At 31.1% G+C, this 23743-nt stretch overlaps 1 protein-coding gene across 25 annotated transcripts in view; it reads right to left on the bottom strand.

The window, feature by feature from the left end:
* Positions 1-23743, bottom strand: part of LOC139486155 (C-Jun-amino-terminal kinase-interacting protein 4-like) — a 76776-nt gene that overhangs the window by 31144 nt on the left and 21889 nt on the right. For 12 of the 25 annotated variants that reach the window (XR_011655488.1, XM_071270916.1, XM_071270926.1 and 9 more), the window contains 10 exons: positions 10534-10560; positions 8526-8705; positions 6801-6857; positions 5646-5868; positions 4650-4811; positions 4017-4194; positions 3229-3438; positions 2538-2582; positions 1438-1515; positions 933-1122 (listed from right to left, as the gene is read on the bottom strand). Coding sequence is in view for 24 of the 25 variants with exons in the window: in XM_071270916.1 (XP_071127017.1) it covers positions 933-1122; positions 1438-1515; positions 2538-2582; positions 3229-3438; positions 4017-4194; positions 4650-4811; positions 5646-5868; positions 6801-6857; positions 8526-8705; positions 10534-10560 (1350 nt within the window). In the remaining variant the exon portion in view is untranslated. Of the gene's footprint in view, positions 1-932; positions 1123-1437; positions 1516-2537; positions 2583-3228; positions 3439-4016; positions 4195-4649; positions 4812-5645; positions 5869-6800; positions 6858-7905; positions 7930-8525; positions 8706-10533; positions 10561-23743 lie in introns of all 25 variants that reach the window. The other 13 variants (XM_071270920.1, XM_071270906.1, XM_071270911.1 and 10 more) reach the window with 5 other exon arrangements.

Raw genomic sequence — 23743 nt, 5'->3', positions numbered from 1 at the left:
TATTTGCCCAAGTATATTCGCCCAAGTCTATTTGCCCAAGTCTATTCTCCCAAGTCTATTTGCCCAAGTCTATTCACCCAAGTCTATTTGCCCAAGTCTATTCGTCCAAGTCTATTCGCCTTTGGAAATTTGTAATTTGTAAAACATATCAATTTGTGGTTTATCCATACCCACATAACCCTTGTAAATTGATATTCAACAAAGTACTCCTAACTGTAACTCAGTATTAGATTTCAGAAATTTTAAAACTGTAGAAACATAGACCTACTTAATGACCTTCACACACTAATGATGGGCATTTAAAAATCTTTCATTGAAATATTGTAAAGGAATTTATAGGTTTGTTCAAATCACAATTTTATGTCCTTGGTCATATTTTTTTGTTGTTGTTCAATTGAAAAGAGCTAAAATCATATTTTCCCCTTCAATATTGCAATTCATTTTAAAAATATTTCTATCAAAATAGAGAATGAACCAAGAAGGCAGGACAATACCAACCAGGAAACAATACAATTCCATAAGAGTAGAAGAAATGAGGAGTAATATGGCAGGTAAAGTGATGGGAGGGGATGAGGTAGAAAAAAACTGATCAAATCCATACCCTCATTCACAAACTGTGTTACATATTTGTTTTCATTCGTTATTTTGTACATGAATTAGGCCATTAGTTTTCTTGTTTGAATTGTTTTACATTTGTCAATTTGTTGCCTTTTATAGCTGACTATGTGGTATGGGCCTTTTTATTGTTAAAGGTTGTACATTGACCTTTAGTTGTTAATTTCTGTGTTATTGGGTCTATTGTGAAGAGTTGTCTCATTGGCAATTATACCACTTCTTCTTTTTTCTATTAACCATGTAAATTTACCTGCCACTTTGTGAGGCTAACCACATTGTAGATATAATACTACTAATTTTATCAGCTGTATATTTACCTGCCACTCTGTGAGGCTAACCACATGGTCGGTAGAATACTACTCATTTTATCTGCCTCCTCAAACTGTAAGTCACTGTCATCCACAGTTTTTCTGTCTGATGATCTGTCAGAGGCTGTAGATATAGGCGTTGTACGACCTGATGATACAGGAGAGCCTTTAGCTTTAAATACTGCTGGTCCATTCTGACCTAAATATAGCACAAGTATAAATTAATCTGGGAATTATATCTTAAATTAAGGTGACATTAATATTTTTGTAGTAGGAATTTTAAATCTATTTGGGATAAAGTGTGAAAAAGTGACAATAAAACAAGAAAAAAAATAAAAAATCATAAATACAATAATTCAGTAATTTTTACGGGAATCTACTATTTGGACTGTTGACAGAAAATGAGAGATTAATTCATATAATTTCAAGAGATATATTTAGAATTTAATGCTATTTCATTCTTAACAAATCTAAAAAGAAACTATTCCATCATTATTTTTAAGATAGCACTAACCTTCTATACTTTGTTCAGAAAGCAGACTATCTCTATCTGTTTCATTCTTCTCCTTTTGATCAGAGTCATTCTTCTCATCTGTAATCAGAATAAATAGAAATGGTGATGGAATATGGAATAACCGTTTCACAGATGATATCGGATATGTTCCTTACGTCATTATTACAGTCCCCTTCCCTTTTCATGAATGTGACCTACCGAATTAGCCTATTTACAGGGTTTGTAATAGCATGAGCAACATGACAGGTACCACATGTGGAGCAGGATCTGCTTACCCTTCCAGAGCAACTGAGATCATCCCCAGTTTTTAGTGGGGTTTGTGTTGCTTAGTCTTTAGTTTTCTATGTTGTGTCACATGTACTAATATTTGTCTGTTTGTCCTTTTCATTTTTAGCCATGGCAGTGTCAGTTTATTTTTTATCTATGAGTTTGACTGTTCCTCTGGTATCTTTTGCCCTTCTTTTAAAAACAATGCAAACAATATATCAATATTTTTTTGTTGAAAAAAAAACCAATAGTTAGCCTGACTTGAACAGATACATAATATGTTGTGGTTCTACAAGTTTTACTTTTTACCAGCCAGCCCTTTTTTCTTCTAGATCATATTTCATACACTATACATATCAAACAAGAATGTGCCTTTAGTACATGGATGCCCACTCGCACTATCAATTTCTATGTTTAGTGGACCGTGAAATTGGAGTAAAAACTCTAATTTGGCATTTAAGTTAGAAAGATAATATCATAGGGAACATGTATACTAAATTTCAAGTTGATAGGACTTCAACTTCATCAAAAAATACCTTGACCAAAAACTTTAACCTGAAACTTGCACTATCATCTTCTATGTTCAGTGGACCATGAAATTGGGGTCAAAACTCTAATTTGGCATAAAAATTATAAAGATCATATCATATGGCACATGTGTACTCAAGTTCATTGGACTTCAACTTCATCAAAAACTACCATGGCCAAAAACTTTAACTTGAAGTGGGACGAACGGACAGACGAACAGACCAGAAAACATAATGCCCCTATACTATCGTAGGTGGGGCATAAAAACCTGAACAGTATAGCTACAAACACACTATTTAACTTACCTCTTAGAGATTCTCTGGACTGTGGTCGATGTTCTGGGCTGATTTCTGAAAATACATAATTCATTCATCAGAATAGATTATTTTATCAACTTTAGACTCAAGAGTATATAAACGCATGACATACTTTGTGGCAGAGTATTCTTGTACTTGTCAAGTGAGAGCAACTAAAAGAAGTTAAACCAAGCTTACAATTGTTGCCTTTCTTTGGGGGGAAAATTCACTGTTATGCGTTTCTTTTCACAACAAAAATCATCAGAAAGCTGCTATTTTTAATTACATTTTTTCCCCACAAACTGAGAGATTTTTTTGTTTATTTGTCAAACAATTACCTTTAAAATTAAGGTGTCTACAATCTGATATTAAACAAGAATGTGTCCTCAGTACACGAATGCCCCACTCGCACTATCATTTACCATGTTCAGTGGACCGTGAAATTGGGGTAAAAACTCTAATTTGGCATTAAAATTAGAAAGATCATATCATAGGGAACATGTGTACTAAGTTTGAAGTCGATTGGACTTCAACTTCATCAAAAACTTCCTTGACCAAAAACTTTAACCTGAAGCGGGACAGACGGACGAACGGACGCACAGACCAGAAAACATAATGCCCCTCTACTATCGTAGGTGGGGCATAAAAATTGTGTTCACAAATTAACCTTTCCTTTATTTCTAGTTGTCAATAACTTTACCTTTAGATTGAGGTGAACCAAACGGAGATGACATTGGAGATGTTGGTTTACTGCTTGGTTTCCCTGTATTAACACACTGTACAAAGCTGATGTCACCTATACCACTGTCTGTGGCCTGGTTGTCCTTATCCATAGGAGGAGGATTATACTGAGGATAAGATTCTGCCTTCAATATTTCTTCATCTACTGGATAGTCTGATTCTAGAGCACCTAATAAATATTCAAATACATTGTAGTTATTGAAATATTTATCATGATGGTTGGTTAGTGCTACAGACTACAAATTTGTACAAAATATCAGCATATTATATACAATGTATGTGTCAGTGTTAAAAATATTCCATAAATTCTTAAACAATGAAGTTTTAATGTTTTTAGGGTTGATGTCTCACTAAACTTTTTCAGATTTGTTTTCTCTTATAACTTAATCAAAATGTTGGTGTCATTTCTCTAAATTTTGATAGCAATAGGCCACATATACAGGCATTTTTTTAGGTGAATTAATAAGAAGATCACAAAATGCTAATCTTGATATACACACATTCTTAACATACTAATACCTGCTATTCTACCACAAAATACTATAGAACACCATGCACATCATGCACTGTTTTATATTCCTGGTTTTGTATCTATATAAGATTCCATTGGGATTTAATTTCGTGGTTTTTATTAATTGGAAGTGATATTACATGAAAGTTAAACTTATATTCTTTCCATGAAATAAACAAAATTAAATCCTCCACAAAATTTCTGCTTTTTCAGTAAACACAGAACATCAAATATACCTGCTATACTTGCTATACATAGTATAGAAGCTGTTGATACTCTGAATGTCTCTAATATTTCACCAGGACTGTTAGCATCAATGACTACCACACGACTCTCTGTTGATGTACTGGTACAGATCCAAACATAAGAGGATAACTGTTCCTTACCAGAGTCTTTCAAATTCTTCTCATGTTCCTAAAACAATCATTAATATTTTCTATTAACTATATAACACAATCTAAACTTCATTTGCAACAGGTCCTTTTCAGCATTTCTCATTGATTGAATTAGGACACTTCAGCAGGAAATGTTTGTCATTCTCGAGTAAATAATAAAATTGAAAATGGAAATGGGGAATGTGGCAAAGAGACAACAACCCAACCATAGAACAGAAAACAGCAGAAGGTCACCAATAGGTATTCAATGCAGCGAGAAAATCCCGCACCCAGAAGTGTCCTTCAGCTGGTCCCTTAACAAAAGATTGTTTTTCATTAAAATCTTGATTGTATGAATATTTTTTTTTTCTTCAGATTTTCTGAATGAATCCATATACTCGTAATCATAAGCTTTTACCCTGTACCATGTCTAACCTATACTCTACAAGCCATCGCACATTTTATGAAATTGTTTATCATGGATTTATTGTTTACCTTAAGTTCATGGTTTAATTTTTCCACATCGTCTTTGGTAATCTCCTTCTTAGTTTCCTGATCAAAGTCTCCAGGTTCTGAGTAGAATACACTGGCCCCTACAATAGACCCTCCATCTCTGGTCCTTCCTCCGGTAAGGTTTACTCCTGCTGCACACCATATCTACACACAAAATCATCAAATTGTCATATAACATTCATTGATTTACTTTTTATTACTGTAAATTCAGAAATTATTGCAAGGTTTTTATTAACATTATTAATGCGACTGGATGAAATTGCAATACTAACTCACATTCTGACTGCACATCTTGGTCAAGCAAAATATAATAATTGATCAAATATTGTGTACAAAATTAGTACATGTATAGAATCATGATTTGTTTTTAAAGACTGCATTTTTTGTCCACTTTAATAAATGATATCAATCAAGCAATAGTCACACATGTATACCTTTAGCCCCTCATCTCTCTCTATTAGGGGTCTACTAATAAATGATATCAATCAAGCAATAGTCACACATGTATGTATACCTTTAGCCCCTCATCTCTCTCTATTAGGGGTCTACTAATAAATGATATCAATCAAGCAATAGTCACACATGTATACCTTTAGCCCCTCATCTCTCTCTATTTGGGGTCTACTAATAAATGATATCAATCAAGCAATAGTCACACATGTATACCTTTAGCCCCTCATCTCTCTCTTTTAAGGGTCTACTAATAAATGATATCAATCAAGCAATAGTCACACATGTATGTATACCTTTAGCCCCTCATCTCTCTCTATTTGGGGTCTACTAATAAATGATATCAATCAAGCAATAGTCACACATGTATACCTTTAGCCCCTCATCTCTCTCTATTTGGGGTCTACTAATAAATGATATCAATCAAGCAATAGTCACACATGTATACCTTTAGCCCCTCATCTCTCTCTATTAAGGGTCTACTAATAAATGATATCAATCAAGCAATAGTCACACATGTATGTATACCTTTAGCCCCTCATCTCTCTCTATTAGGGGTCTACAGTAGACAGGAACAGGCACTGGTACATGACTTTTTGATGGAGCATCTCGAGAGACACTGGTTAGTTTGGCGGGTAAACTCCAACCATAAGCTTGAAGTCTACCATCATCTTTCTTCACATGGGCTCTCACTTGTTTGTATTGCTCCATTCTTTCCTTTTCTCTTTCTTTTTTGGCTTTTTCTGACATTCTACAATTTTTTTGAACATCATAGCAATAAAATCTTCAATTAAAACATGTAAAAAGGAAAATGGCAATTTAAATTTCTACCTTTAATTTTTATTTTTAGAATCAAGATAACTTTTGTCTTTGTTGGTTACTTTGTTTATAAAGAAACGTGATCATGTATATGAATAATTGTCAAAAATCAAAATCAGAATTTTTCGTGAGATATTTGAGTAAACTCATGACGATAATTTACCAAGTAATTTTAACACTCAAAATCACAAATGAATAACAAACTTATATTGATTTTTAATTGTCATCTTAAAGACATAATTTAAGAACAAATGCAACAAACATCTAAAATTAAATGAAATCCGGCAATCCTGAGTAAAATACTTTCACTACATGCAGTCATTCAAAATTTTAAACTGAATAACAAAAGAAACACACCATCACTGTATAGGTCTTCAGATTGTTCAATTGATCAAGTATATTTGTTCTTAAAATTAATCTAAGAAATTGATTCAAATTGATAAGATGTGAAATTTAAAACAGGTTCTACAGAGAAATATTTTTTTAATTATCATTCGTTAATTTTTTTTACAATTTAAACAAATTTAAACAATTCAATGGTTAAAACTCATGAACATCTTGCAAGAGCAACATTTTATTTTATCTGCATTTCATGGTTATTAGTATGCTGCAAAATCCTATGATAACTTAAGTTATAGTAGGAAAACCTTCTGTTTCTAACAGAACCTTATAAAGAAATAGACAAAGCAACTCCTCATTATATTAAAAAAAAATTGACACGGAAAAAGAAAGACAATTCTGTCTCCGAAAATATGGTGCAGTTCTTAATTTGTTTAGTGTATTAAATGCTCTCCTTAACATATTGAATACCACAATACTTGACGGTTGAATTGATAAAGATCATTAATATTATATTAGACATACACTGTATGTTGATGTGCTAAGACAGGATCTTCTAACAGTGACTCTATTTTACTGGATCTAAATAAAGCAGTTCAGATGCATAATGATTACAACAACAACAAGCAAAACAGAAAACAATGAAAGCTCATAGATTTATCATATCGATACTTCTGTACTACCATATTAAAACATTCCTAAATTCCTTCCCTTTCACACTTTAATTTGTGTACTGTTCTTTCTTTCACAAATTTGTAAAACAATTTCATATTTGGCAAAGAAAAGCAAATTTCTGTATCAAGCACAATCATAAAAAATATATATTATGTTCAAACTTTTTTAAATGAGTTGGACTAGGAATTGTCTAGGAACATATTTAATTTTGGAAAACAATTTGAAGTTAGTTGTAATCTATTTCAAGCTTAAGAAAATATATATGTTAAATGCATAAATAAATCTATGAACTTTTAAAAATATACTGTAGATTCAGAAATTAACATGTGATGATGGCAGTTGTGCATTAGTAAATGTAGTGCACATTATACCAGTAATATTATAACAGTACATGTGCAGTACATACAACAAATGAGATACCTTGATATATACTACACATGATCACAAGTGAAATTTCAATAATATAATGGAGATCCAGTCATTAATTTCTGAATATACAATGACAAAATGTAATAAAACAAAACTGATGAAATAAAAAAATGTTCAAACATGCATCACACTTATGTTGATGGCTTCCCTTTGATTCCCTCTGATAAATAAGTCACAAACTTTTGTTTTGAAGTTGCTGAGTTCCAAATGCTTGTTTGAAATTTACAAATTGGCCCGAAATCTTTCAGTGGACATAGTAGGCATTAATTCCATCACATTTCATTCTTTATAATAGAAGCTGTATCTCTAATTTTGCATAAAAAACTTTTAAGACAGATGGATTGTACCGGCAAGGAAGAAACTAAGTGCTCATCATGAATATTAATATTCAAAGCGTTAAATAATTCAAATTTTTTAAGAGTAAGCATATATAAAGAATGAAATACTGGAAAGCATCTAATTATATAGGGCATTATAGATAGTGAAGCTAACACCATTTAAATGAAAAATTTGTGAAACTGTTTACCCATCATCGGCTGGATTCTGTTTTCTAATACAGTAAAACAACATTGTTTTAAGTAAATACAATAAGTTAATTCGCTGTTTCAGAATCGAATGCATCCTGGGTAATATTTTCAAGTGTACACCAAAACGTTGTGATTAATTAAACAATGGAAATTTCACCAATGATCTGATGTTATTTTCATTTTGGGGTACGAACAATGAAATTACCCATGGTTCTTTAGATTCTGAAAAGGCCAATTGCTGATTACAGGTTGGTATACCAGTGTCTCACGTCAGAGGAGAGACACTTAGTTTGTCATAAGATATCAATCAATCAAGTATTGAATGAAACATCATACTTTCAGTTTGTCGTGCTATTAAATAGTTTAAGCATGCTACAATTTGACAATGACAACACAAAATGATGCACGAAATATGTTTGAACTAATATAATGCATATCAATGAATACAACAGATACTAAAATATACTTTTTCTATGAATAGATTGTTTCGTTTCTTTATAATAAGTGCGACTTAGAATTAAATGACTCCATTGCTGTGATTTATTACAAAGATGAAATACTGAAAAAATACTGACAACATTTTACATTTCTAACCAGTTGTGATACACAATTTACTTACAATTCATCCTGCATGAAGTCATAAGCTTTAGCTTTGTCCCCAAGATTGTAGCTCTTCCTAGTCCGCTTATTGGGGTCTCCTACAGGTTGAACTTGTGTAGTAGGGGCATTGTATTTTACGGTTGCCATTGGATATGGCTTCTTGTTTGGCTTGTTGGAGGAACTGAACAGGTTACTGAAGCTGCAATATAAATAAGTCTTCAGCTAATCCGGCTGATAAATACATACCTACAACTGTCTTAACCTTGGAAAAAAAGATATTATCCACTGGGAAAAATATCTGGTGTACTTGTGGTTAAGGCAAAAGCTGTCTTCATTGCCAGGTTCTAATGTGATTCCATTGGCTGCTTCAGGTGCACATTAGGTCAAGGTTTGGAATTCTAAACAACTAAAAAAGTAAGTAGGAAAAAAAAGAAAATTAACTTCAATTATTTTATTCTAGTTAAGTTCAGGACTGTCTGTTCATGTTTAAAAAGAGTCTGTAATACTAAGTTTGAATGAAAATTGCTTTCTTTACTCAGTTCAAACTTCAAAAGTGTATTGGGAAGTGTTACAAGACAGCCTTAAGTTTAGAAAAATTCTAGACAGTTTAGGTAACACAGTGACAGTATATCAAGAGATTGTTAGGAAAAATGTGAAAGTCAAAAGTAACTTGAAGATAGTAGCAAAAACAACCAAATTAAATAAAGCACACAAATGATAAAATGTATTGTGAAGGTAAAATAGGCATATAAGTTTTGCCAGATAAGATAACCAGGAAGGCTAGAATATTCATCTTAATATAAAATACATGAAAAAATACACTAGGTATCAATCAATCAAAATCCAGGATACCTTTATGTGTCATTCATGGCAAACAAATTGCACTCTTTCTCAAGCTTCACACTTTTACCAACGTCATAGCAAAAGCAAGACCTAGTAAAATATCTTTACCTCAATACATTTGAACCTCATATTGAAGGAATAACAATTTCATTTTTTTAGAAGTTTACATTTTGTAATAAAAAGTTCACACATACATGTATATATTCTTATTGAACAAAATATGGATATGAAATTAAAAATCAAATCTAGTTCAGAAATACAACCTGCAGTTTTCACTACTCAGGCCTGAAAGTCTGTCATTTTTTTTTTATCTTTATACTGTGTCACTGTCAAGATTGAATAACTATTTCAAGTGTTACCAAAACATTATTTTTGAAACCGTCCAAAAAACAAAAAAAAGTGCAAACTTTATCTTAAACTATAATTAAGTTCAAACACCTTTGATATTATAAAACCATTAGGAATTAAGGTCAATGTTGGGTTTAGGGTATGCCATTATGTATAATAAATGGAAACATGCAATATCATATGAGAATGGCAATCTAACAGTCTGAAAAGTGTTAAATATTTAATTTGTTGTTATATATATAGCCTTATAAGTATATAGAACAGCATTCATACACAGAAACAAAAGCTATTTATAGGACTATGCATCACTCACCTGACATTTATATCTAAGATTTACTCAATTTGCATACAAGTATTAAATTGTGTGTTTAAATTATGTTATCAAGTTGAAGACAATACATCTTTTATCCAAACACCATTCTGATTACTGTTTCAAATATTTGCAAATTTCATTGTTGTTTTAGAATTAACATACATTTTGGGAGCACAATCTTTTAAAATCTTTTGTGAAAGCTATATTTTGTCATGGAAACAGTATTAAATGCTACCTAGCTGTAATTCAAATTCAAAAATCAATCAAGCAAATAACTCTCAGCTCCAATGAGTTTATACCAAACATATATACTATAATCTGTGCAAATCCACAACCGTGATTGGTGCAATTACTTTTCTATGTGGGGAAAAAGATAGCAACACTTCTAAGTTGTAAATCTGTATGATTTGACCCTCTTGGAATGTTCAAGCTAGCATTGTTAATGATGTAAAAGTTTAATGACAGGTTTCTAAGTTAGTCTAGGAACATGCTATGTTAGGAGTAACTCGTGGCATTCACATACCTATTCAGTTTCTTAGAAAATTCTGATCTATAAAAAATAAACAAGTAGGGAACATGTCATTCAGTGAGTCATACACAACATACAAGCAGGGAACATGTCATAAACATCATACAAGCAGGAAACATGTCATTCAGTGAGTCATACACAACATACAAGCAGGGAACATGTCATACACATCATACAAGCAGGAAACATGTCATTCAGTGAGTCATACACAACATACAAGCAGGGATTCATTCAGTAACATATACACAACATACAAGCAGAGAACATGTCATACACAGAGTTTAAAGCAACAAATAAGTAGGGAACATGTCATTCAGTAACAATTACACAACATACAAGCAGAGAACATGTCATAAACAGAGTTTAAAGCAACAAATAAGTGTTCAGTAACAATTACACAACATACTAGCATAATTCAAAGAACATGTCATTTAGCTACACATGCACATTCATAGCTCTACAATCTGTTGATACCTGTATCTTTGCATTGCTCAATTTCATGTTTTTTTCTGACTGGTAATGACAACTTTATACTAAATCCATTGGAAGTTGGATGTGTACTGATTGTTATTTTAGTCTTTGATGCATGATTTTTTTTAGTTGTTATTGGCTTAGAACTAGCAGTCAGTAACTGAGAGTACTCTTTGGTCTGTACTTGGTGTCTTTTTGTTGTGGAGATGTATAGATATCCTGCCATGCCCACTTTATGTTTTTGCTAGACATACTGTATAGCGGGTTATTTTCGCTGGGTGCATATCTTCGCTTATTTTCAGGGATTGAACAGAATCACAGAAATAAATTCCGCCAATTTAAAACTGCACAATTAAGGTATTGATAAAAGCTTTGAATCCCCCAAAATATTTCGTCTACCTTATTCAATGAAAATCGTGAAATTTTACATCTGCTAAAATAACCCACTATATGGTAGTTCTGCTTTGTATCGGTCTGATGTGAGTAAAGCTCATTTCTATTCATATTTATGTTGTACTGTTACATCACTGTCTCAGGCTAGGGGAAGGTTGGCCTACCTTCAAATAAGTTTTAACCTAACCACATTCTGTATGTGCCTGTCCCAATCTGGGAGCCTGAATTTAAGTGGTTTTCTCGTTTGAATTGTTTTACACTTGTCATTTTAGGGCTTTTTACAGCTGACTGTGTGGTATTGGTTTTCTTCATTGTAGAAGGCTGTAATTAGTGACCTATAAATGTTAATTTTTGTTGTCATTTGGTCTCATGTGGAGAATTGTCTCATTGGCAATCATACTACATCTTCTTATTTTCATATGTTCAAGAAGGGAACATGTCATACAATTAATTAGGCTAAATAAATAAGTGTTTCCTATATCCCTATCCTCCCTAAATTTTTTTTTAGCTCAAAATAGCCTCCCCTTCAGTTTTTTTGGTTATTTTGTCAATAAGCACAGTTTAAGTCATAATGTCCCTTCCATAGACTCAATGTTAAAAAAAAGTAAAATAAAAAAAGAAATCCCTACTTTAAAGAAAATGCTTACCCAATTTTTTTTCACAGATGTAGAAGTTTTATATTGTAAATAATAATTGAATACTTTTGTTGTATAATTGTACCATTCAGGTTTAATATTTATTATGTATATATACATATTGTTTTTGTTGATTATCGTCTCTCATAAATCTGTAAAGATTGGCTTATGTATACAAAATGTATCTTTTATAAATGTATTGTGTAATTTTATACATAAGGTGAGACGTAAATTAAATATTGAATTGAATTGATGTAATTGGAAACACACACTTTTTTTGCCTTATACACAACACACAAGCAGGGAACATTTAATTTAGTAACATATACACAACACACAAGCAGGGAACATTTCATTAATTAACATATACACAACACACAAGCAGGGAATATTTGATTTAGTAACATATACACAACACACAAGCAGGGAACATTTCATTTAGTAACATATACACAACAATGACAACATACAAGCAGGGAACATGCCATTCAAAGAGTTGCATGCAACACACACAAGAAAGGAACATGTAATACACAGGGTAACATAAAACACATAAGCAATGTACAAGCAAGAGTATACAATTAATGGACAAACAGGCAAAGCAAAAGCATTAATTGCTTTATATACAAGGAGTAAAAGAAAACTTGAATATATTGACAGTAATTTCTTCACTTTTCATTTGTTCATTTGGCTTTGATCCAATTTCCTTTTAATTGGTGAAGCCATGATCAACAGTCAATATCAGTACAAAACAAGTTACAAGAATGTGTCCACAGTACACAGATGCCCACTCGCACTATAATTTTCTATGTGAAATCGGGGTAAAAACTCTAATTTGGCATTAAAATTAGAAAGATCATGTCATAGGGAACATGTATACTAAGTTTCAAGTTGATTGGAATTCAATTTCCTTAAAAACTTTAACCTGAGGCGAGACAGACGGACAGACGAACGCACAGCCCAGGAAATATAATGCACCTCTACTATCATAGGTGGGGCATAAAAAGTTGGTGCTCACAGCACAGGGCTGAACATTTATTGAGACATTTCAAGGTTTAACTAGAATGTGTCCATAATACAAGGATGTCCCAATGGCACTATTATTTTCTATGTTCAGTGCATGGACTATGAAATTTGGGTCAAAACCCTTATTTGGCATTAAAATTAGAAAGATCATATCATAGGGAACATGTGAACTAAGTTTCAACTTGATTGGACTTCAACTTCTTTAAAAACTACCTTGACAAAAAACTTTTAACCTGAAGTGGGACAGATAGACTGACGGGCGAACGAACAGATGAATGGACAAACAGAACCACAGACCAGAAAACATAATGCCCCTCTACTACTGTAGGTGGTGCATAATATACAAGTATGATTAAATGAACAAAAAAATATGTACTATTGGTATTTTCTCCTGTATAAATGTGTTCTAACGGTAATTCATATTTGGGTACCATATGAAAGAAAACACATTTTCTTTGTATCAGTTACTTTGACCTTTGTTTCCAAAATCATAAGTGTCTCCCACTACCCTATATCTTCCCTCTGTATCAGTTTTATTGCAAGCAAGGAAAATTCACAAGTATTTTTTCAAAACATTTTTATGTTTAGTAACAACACCTTGTTCATTGCCCTAAAATTCCAGAATCATTTAGAGTTTTCTCCATTTCCTATATCTTCCATCTGTACGAGTTTAATTCCAATCAAGTAAAATAACACAGTTGCCATCCATTTTTTTTAATGTTGTCTTATATCTAGTAACAGTGACCTTGACCTCTGTCCTATTGACTCCAAAATATGTAGGCCTTATTCCCTCAGCTTTTCTAACACCACCTTCAAGAGTACTAGAACTTATATTTTACTTCCAGTTTGGTAAACATATGTTGCTTAGTTGCTGTTTATCTGTTATCACTAAAGTTTACTCAACACTTTCATGTCTTATGTATTGTAGTTTGTATTTTTATTATGACAGGTTTAAGATAGACTTGTATGCATCACACCAAAAAATGGATACATAACTATTGTCCCACACCAGTGATCCCAATATATAGTTTCATGTTATTACCATGTTCTGAACATGAACAACTAGACTGTGCTACTGGTCAACAAGTTTTAATGAATGGCTATTATCTATTTTGAATTTATTGAACCATAAAACTAATTTTTGACTCTTCACATTGAATAATCCGTGAAGTCAAAAATTAGTTTTATGGTTCAATAAAATCAAAATAAATTATTGCCATTCATTATAAATAAATTTCTATCAAAACTAAGGCTCAAAGAACTTTTTATATTATTTATATTAACAATAACAACCTACACACATATTGGCGTATGAATACACAACATCAGAGTGGGCGTGTCGCCATCAAAATTGACAACATCGAAAATAAAACTAATAATTTTAACCAATCAGAAGACAATAAAAACACCAAATTTATTTATTACACCATAATAAACAATACACAATGAATGTAATACAACTTCAGGACTAGGCAAGGCTCCAGGTTGAAGGATGTACCTTGCCCTATAATGGTTTACTTTTATAAATTAAACTTGGATGGAGAGTTGTCTCATTGGCACTCATACCACATCTTCCTACCGTATATCTATGATATTGTCATTCTGAACATTTCTGTCCCCTATCATATTTTCTTAATCTATTAAAGTTTTCATGATAAAAGACAACACATTTTACCATTGTCAAGTGTGTTGTCTTTTATCCTAAATGTTGATGGATTGGCAAGAATGAACAATTTCATATCAGATACCCTTAGGACCTTTAGCTAAGTTTTGTTCAATTTGGTCCTTTGTTATCAGAGAAAAGTTTACTACAATGGATGCCAAGTGATTGCAAGACTCGTATGGCTCATATAAAGCTAACAAAGCAAAAACTATGTAAGGCTCTTCTGTCTGTATCCTATATTATTGAGATTGATTTCAAGGATAAATATGAGTATGTTTTGCCATTTGTTTCATTGAATGTCAGAAACTCATGATTGTCATTTGGTATCACCAATGATCACTAAAGAAATAAGTTTGATCCAGACAATGCTTCATTATCATTTGTATATGAAGTACCACATAAGAATAAATGAATGTATGTATGCATAATGATGGTAGTGTTAATTTTTTTTATCTGCAATTGATATCACAGTATTTATTTGAACATGTCTTCCATAAAACAATCACTTTCTAATGACTTTATGTAGGTATCTTCTTTAATTTGCTTTTACCTTCCTATATTAACACACAGACCACAGAAATGTTTTACTATAAAAACTTACATACTGATCTCTACTAAAAAACTGCATTCAACTTCAACAATGCTTTCTGATTTTTTAAGTTTCATCAAAATAAAATCAGAATCTTATTGAGGATTCATATACTTTCACGGTTTCAACCCCAATATTGATTTGGCTTTCCATTGAAGAAATTTAAAGTTTTTTCACTATTTTTCAATGTCTTAACAGAAAATTTAAATGACAATGAATAAAGTGGTCCCTTTGAAAACTTTCATTAGAGCAGAACTTTGTAAGATTGAAGTCAATCTTGGTAATCTGATGGAAGAATGACTGGTTAATGTCCAGTGGCAAATTAAATGCATTTTTCGGATGAGATAACCTGATAAGAATATAATCCCTGCTTTATACAAGACATACACCTGAGCTGGAATTTTAATGATCACAAATGCAAGGTAACAGTGTGCAGAAAGACATCACCTCACCAGAACACTTTATTCTTACTTCAAACCAATTGTTGCTCTTACTCCTAAATGCAGCATGCTTAGTAGAGAAGTAGCAAATACCAATTTTCAAGTCTTTTGAGTGACCTTACGAGGGTTGGAACGGAATACCTCCAATACTAGAGGCGAGTACCCTACCACAAGTCCACTGAGGTAAATAGAAATAGCACAGAACTTCTCTGATTGATGTTTTGTTTGTTTAGAATTCAAGGGACCTAATTCATCACAATGGAAATTAAACATGCCATATTCTTGTGTTAAGTAACTATAGAAATGTCACAGTACTATAAATTCAGAAGTATTTTTACACATTTACTTTTTGGATTTTTAACTATATACATATAAATGTAAGATTTATTATTGTGATTTTAGAAATAATTGAAATGTGAGTTTTTATATTTGTAAACCCTATCCCATTATAAAAATTATAAAAACATCACAAATATTTCTGAATTTACAGTATCTAGCTCAATATTAATTAAATTGAAATACAGATCCGGTGTACAAGCTTTGCTTAAAAGGATTTTTAACAACACTCTGTTCTGATAAAACATTACATTAGCAAATGAAATTACTACAGGCAAATTTTTTGAAGCAGGGTTTTCAACAGGTCTTTTAAACTAAAAGTAGGACACAGCCTTTTTTTATCCTTCAAAGTAGGTACAATGCAGGATTTGTATTTCAATCAAATTGGATCAATGTAAGCATTAAAGGGAAGCTTAAAGAGAATTCACACATTAAGATAAATATACTTTTAATTAAAACTGTACAACATTCACTAAAACACATGCCATTCATGCATTTTTAAAATCAGATGAGTTAGATATAACATAGAAATAAATTTGGCACAAATGCATATAACTTGTGTTAATAAAATAAAAAGTCTGTATATGTATATATATATAATATCTGCCATGTAAACACTAAAACTTTCCCCGAAGTTTAAAAGTCATTAAAACACGATGTAGAATGGGTAACAACTAGCACCATCTTCACATACTAACTGGGCATGAAACTGAAAAGAAAGGAATTATAGGTTAAAAGATTTTCCCAGAATTACATGTTAGAAAAATAACCCTTTTTAGATATCTGATTTTTAATTTGCAAATGACTTTATTTAGTGAATGTTTACATGCAGTTTTACAACACTGACTACAGGCTAGCAAAGTGTAAATATGTATATGTTAACAAATCTGTAGTTTGTTAATGATCTAAAAATAGAGTGATATCAACAATAGCTTAAAAGATTAAGCTGAAATTTTTACTTTTCATGCAAATCATATCAAATTTTGATAAATTCAAGAATTAAGTACCGACATCTATTTTGGAATAACAGATAAGAAATTTGAAAACTCTTATTTTTTTTAAAGAATGAGATATTTAAATTTGAAAAATGAAAGACACATGTGTTAAACCTGTAAATTTAATATGTTACATACAGGCATTCCACATAAATCATTTTTATTAAATTTTCAAGAATTTGCAACAAATGCCAAGAATGTATTTAAGGTCTGAACTTACAACGACTCAAATTTTCAAAGACCAATTCAAAATTCATTTAAGTACAAATGGGATCCTTCCTGCCACAAGTAATAATTATTTCTCCATTTATCTGATAATCCAAAAAATATTTCTGTCTTATAATTTTGTTACATATCTGATTCTTGAAACCTGTTACATTTTTGTTCAAATAAGGCTCTTAAAACTTTAATTCTAAATGTTAAATTTTGATAAAAAAAAAACAAAAGACCCAAACAGATTGTCAGTGATCTCTTTGTTTCACAATGACACTGTGGCAGGAAGTTTGATTTAACATCTGAATTCTCCATGACTGTTAAGCATGCTGTATACAGAATTAGTAGTCAGAAACAGAGGTTAGTAGAGAATTCACAATAACTAGTAAACACAATCAAAGTTTTGGGGTTCCAATTTTTGATTTTGCAACATCATCAACCTATCTTCATCTTGCAACATTTTTCAATGACCAATATTGTCAAGACTTCAATAAGTTACAAGTTCATGCCATGTTCATAAATACAACAACCCAGACAATCAACGAAAACTTGAAAAGCAACAAAATACTGTTGATAACAGTAAAACCTTTGAAAAATATTTCAAGGAATTCAAATATTTCAGTACTTCAATGTATTAATTACTGTACTAAAATCATGATTGTAAGTCATCAACAGAAATGGATAAAGCATAAATAAATGTTTTATTTCCCCCCCACATAATTATGCATTTTGACAGTGTATTTTGTATTTCAGTTGTTTTGGGAACAGCCATTCACATTTTCAAAATTAGATGTACCATCTCTGATGTTTCCTTGAAGAACCAATTCAATATTTTGTTATTTGTTATTTGCTGAGGCCCTTCCTATTCAAAGACCTCTCTTCTACTGAAAGGGTAGCCTGATAATAGGAGACTATAGTTTGATTCATTCTGTGAAACATACTATAGCAAGTGTTGATGCCGCTACTTTTGTGAAGTAAACCCCTTTTTAAAGCCCTTTCAAGATGGACAAGCCACACATTCATGCTTGTACACATAACTACATTTCATCCTGGATATACACAAATTATTTGCCACTGGACATTAAGCAAACAACCGTCAAATGTTATAAGATTCAAATCCCAACCTAGGCCAACAATACTGTAAGGTTTGCCTGCCAAAGTGATAGATAGAGAAAAGGGTATTTTAACACCATATGCAATAGACAACTTTCGAGTTCGATGCATTTCCGTCAAAAACTCTGGTTTTAGTGAACGTCATTTGTGCGTTTAGGGGCGTCGTCACTTCCATTCCAAAGTTGAGCGAGTGGTTGGAAAACTATAATTCTATATTGTATGAATTATACGACAAAATGAATTCTCAAAATTGACAATCAGCATTGATGTCATTAGGGAATTGTCATTAAGTACCTACAGAACAACCATTATTTCTAGTTTATCCTGCACAATGACGATCACCAAGACGCTTGATGAACGTAAATAGTGCAGGGATACAGGCGACCCCCTCTATCTGGTAAATGACGTCATAAAGGCGCGTATAATTGACGAGTTTTTTCCGGTGACGGATGAACTCGAAAGTGGTCTATTGGTTCAAGTTAGTGCCTAAATTTTATATCTTTTTTATAGTTTCTTCCATGTTTCCATATTTTCATTTGTTTCAATCCAGAGAAATCCTATGGGAAAAAAGTGTCAAGAAAACATCTTCTAAAATAATGAAAAACACACTTAATATCTTTGATCCATATTGATAAAATAAGTTATTCAATTAAAATAATTTTATTAAAACAAACATATAACAAATATCTTTAATCATGCAATAACATGAATTCATTTTTCTTCACAAAATAAAAAAAATATTTAAAATAACAATCAAGTTTAATTTATTTTTTACAAATAATTAAATTTATTTTACAAATAATAAAATACCAATAGGGATCAATATGGATCAAAGAATTAAATTATGTTGGCATGCAAAAAATAGAAAGAACAGGAAAACCTGGAAAAATAAATGTGAATTAATTTGTCAATAAGGATGAATAAGAAATATGACAGAATGGACTTTGATCTCTTATTGATCCCTAGTGATTTACATTATGGACCAGAACCTGAGTAAACCTGTTATCTTTGATATGTCAAAACTTCTTTAAGGTCTAGTCGAGGTATTCAAATATTTACCAGCAAAAAGTACAGCAAATTAAGAAATTATGGAGTGCAAATATTATTGCAATTTTTGAAAAATGGACAAAAATTTTAAATTTCAGAAAAATCTGCATACAGATAAATGTATCAGATAATAGCCACTAGGTTAAAAGTAAATTACCTCGACATGACCTTTTGGTTGAGCAAAATGGATCAAAAATAGTAAAACAGTCTCAGGTATGTATAAGCTGGTCCTTACAAATAAAATTAACCTCAGTTCTATAATTAGCACCATGTAATTATTGATTATAGATCTATTTAAATACATTCATACCTTTCTAACATACATGTACTATCATTAATGTAATGAAAGTCTATTGGAATGTGAATGAATTTCTACACTCAGAAACACTTGTGCAATAAATATACATATATATTTGTAATGCATAATGAATGTTACAAAATTGAAAATGTGAATAAAATCATCTTTATTTTTTGGAAAAAGTTAATTCAAATCTCCTTTATGTTTTAGAAAATGTGTTTTTATCAGTATATATAAGTAAATGATTAAACAGCTACTAGAGATTCAAGTTAAATTTTGGACGTTAAATTTTTGATGTCTAGAAACTTGTGTGTCCTATAAAAAAAATATTTACAGAAAAAGCAAACTGAAAATGATTTTTGGTTGTCTAGAACCTTGTATGTGTCCTATCTAACTATTTACCCAAAGATTCAAACTGGACAATAATTTTTGGATGTCTAGAACATTGAATGTGTCCTATAAAACTATTTACCCAAAGATTCAAACTGGACAATAATTTTTGGATGTTAAGCATGTTGAATGTGTCTTATAAAACCTTTTACCCAAAGATGCAAACTGGACAATGAATGAATGTATTAATATGCGTCTACTACAGAACCCTCACAGAACACAATCTAGTCACAACCTGCTACTTAGTACAATTCGTTGCTGGATAAAACATTTAATAAAAGTCTAAATGAATCTAAAATTTCTATCCAACTAATCAAAACTGAAAACACTTAAAGTCGTCATAAAAAACATGAGTAGGATTTCAAATATTAATATCAGTGACTAAAACTATGATCTAATAATGTCAGTCTTTAAAAAAATGTTGCTGAAAATCTTCCATTCCCATCCAACAATTGAAAACAATAAAGCTTTAACTCCTATTAAAATATATGTCATGTATGTGGTGGAAATATAAAATTTCAATCCCCATTATAAAATTATCAAGACTTAAAAAAGAAAAAACAACATTCATAACTAGAATAACTATTGAAAAACAACCTTAACAAAAATACACTAACAATAATGATGTATTAAACCTCCTTAAAGAGATCAGGTTTGAATGGATCACATGTATATGATTAAAAAAGGCACCAATAGTCAGAACTGAGGTATTATAATAAAGGTTGACCCCTTCACATTGTACTTCTTGTCAGTTTTAATAAAGCTCCTCCACTCACCAATTTTTATATTTTTGGTTTTACAATTTATAATCAATTTTATTTTATTTCTGGAAATAGTAAAATATGTTTTGAAAATATATCTAACCATAAGGTAAAATTAGTTTCAATTCCCAATCAAAAAGAAGGAATACTTAAAATTGCTGATATAATCCACAAAGGTATCATAATGATCATTATTCAATCAATGATATATTATTCACTTGTTTGTATATATAATTAATTTCACTGTTTGCAGTGTGAAGTCAAATGTTTGTGAAGTACAAGTTAAGGTCAACCTTATAATCCCATACCCAAAACAGCATATTATAAATTTATAAGTACTACACTTATAAATTGCCAATGTCTATAATATATTAGATGATAGAAAATTTGATTTTATTACTTTTTTCATCAAAATTTGATGTAAAAGAGATTTGATAATCAGATCAGCTATCTTCATTCCAGCTTCACCAGAAAAATGTTTTGGATTTCTTTAAAGGCATAAAATATCTAAATTTCTGGTGGAAATGGATCATTCAGAAAAGTTCTGAATTGCACCACTGGAATAATCAATAAAAGCAATAGTTATCATGGTGGTCAGAATAAATTGTCTCCAAAGACCCCATAAAAATCAATCTGGGGCTCTTACAAAATTTTATTCTTAACATTGAAAGTGATGCTGTTTTAAGTATGGTTTCAAACAATTTGTGTTTTGGGCTTTCCCTTCTTGTTAGGATTGCTGGCAGGAATCGGGTCAGGAGCTACAAGCTGACCAAAACTGAAAATGGAAAATAATAATTGATTACATCTGAATTTGTTTTCAGTACTTGTTCTTTCCTCGACTTCAAGTTATCTAAGATAAAAGAGTATGCTGAGTACAGGGGATTCATTTATTTTCCTGGATACCAAAGTTATCTAGGATTGTTGAAAAATTATGTTTTTATGGATATTTGATTTGGTGGTTTTGCCATTGTCTATATATTAGCTGATAGAAAATTTCTACTATGTTGAGTATCAAAATTCATGATTCACGTAAGACCATGAGATCAACGAAAATTTGTAACCCACAAATATTAATGAGTCCAGAGTATACTCAATTTTCTACAAACTCTTTCAGATTGAAAATTTCATACATTAGAACACTTTTTGCTGACATTTAGGAATCTGATTAAATATCTATTGTACCACTTTTAACTTTATCACAAACCTCACATTTCCCCCTCATAAGTAGGAAATTTGAATTTAACTCTCTTTCTTACATCTATATATAAGTTAAATAGCTAAATACATGTATATGGACTAGTAAGACAATTGGAATTGCCATTCCATTCTTATGTTATGAGAAATTATAGAAGTACTTAAGGGAGACTGTTTTGATAAATATATCTATAGAATCAAACCATAGCCTGGTATATTCCATACGTTTTACTATCATTAAACTAAGATTGTATCATAAATGCAATCAATTTATATGTTAGAAATATAATATATATCACTGCTAATAAATTTGCATGAGACTTAGTCACATACAAATTTTAGCATAAATAAGTCAGTCAAAAACTTTATAACCACTTTACTGATATAAATGGGATTAACCATATTGCAATTAAATAGAGTTAATATCCTCCATTAGGATGTCTTGACATCGATCTTATAACTTTTTATGCTAAAAAGTGTTCCTTTTTGTACTAAAAAGTCTTCTTGAGATTTCCGATAGTTAGACAATAAATTGAGATGGTATTTCAAATATTGATTCAAACAGTTATATAAATCATGAAAATTTTACATTTTTTAAATTTGATTTCATAAACTAAATAAGACCAGGTGCTCCGCAGGGCGCAGCTTTATACGACCGCAGAGGTCGAACCCTGAACAGTTGGGGCAAGTATGGACAAAACATTCAAGCGTGATACAGCTCTGAATTTGGATTGTGATCAAATTTTTGACATTACATGGGTTTTTTTTTACACAAAACAAATGTCAAGATTTTACAAATCAATTAAAGATTTCTTCTTCAAACTTTTTAAATCTAAAATTAAATAGTTGACACAGCATAGGTTTCTGACACAGAATGAATGTGGTCTAATGAACTTAAAAGTTTTTTTTTGCCTTTGAGCAATTCACTATGCTGTTGAATATTAATCCTCTCAAAAAAATGTTTGAAGAAATTTTCTTTTTATTTATGAAATCTGAAATGAGAAAAATTTAACCCCCCCCCCCTTTTTTTTCACATCCCGGTTTCCCTTTTTCCAAAACTGATATCGATTCAAATTTCTAATGGAGTTTGCAACAATAACTACTCTTTTAAATACATCATAAAATATTAAAATGTAAAATAAAGTGCTTGTTATCACTGAATGGTAAAGATTGGTTGGTAGTAAAAGTGAATATACATTGTTTATTGTATAAAACAATAACAAAAACTTCATCAGCAACATTTTATATTGGCAAATTTCCAATGAAGTTATTTGCATAAAGTTATTGGCAAATAAAAATAGAAAATGACATCATAGTCATGTCTGGCAAATGTCCAACATACATTATCTAAAAACATTTTAGATAAGATAAGGAAAAAAAGCTTCATCAGCAACATTTTATATTGGCAAATGGCAAATTTCCAATGAAGTTATTTGCATAAAGTTATTGGCAAATAAAAATAGAAAATGACATCATAGTCATGTCTGGCAAATGTCCAACATACATTATCTAAAAACATTTTAGATAAGATAAGGAAAAAAAGCTTCATCAGCAACATTTTATATTGGCAAATTTCCAATGAAGTTATTTACATAAAGTTATTGGCAAATAAAAATAGAAAATGACATCATAGTCATGTC

This window comes from Mytilus edulis, chromosome 8, assembly GCF_963676685.1.
Source record: "Mytilus edulis chromosome 8, xbMytEdul2.2, whole genome shotgun sequence".
NCBI lineage: Eukaryota > Metazoa > Mollusca > Bivalvia > Mytilida > Mytilidae > Mytilus > Mytilus edulis.
This window is presented reverse-complemented; position numbering and strand designations above follow the sequence as displayed.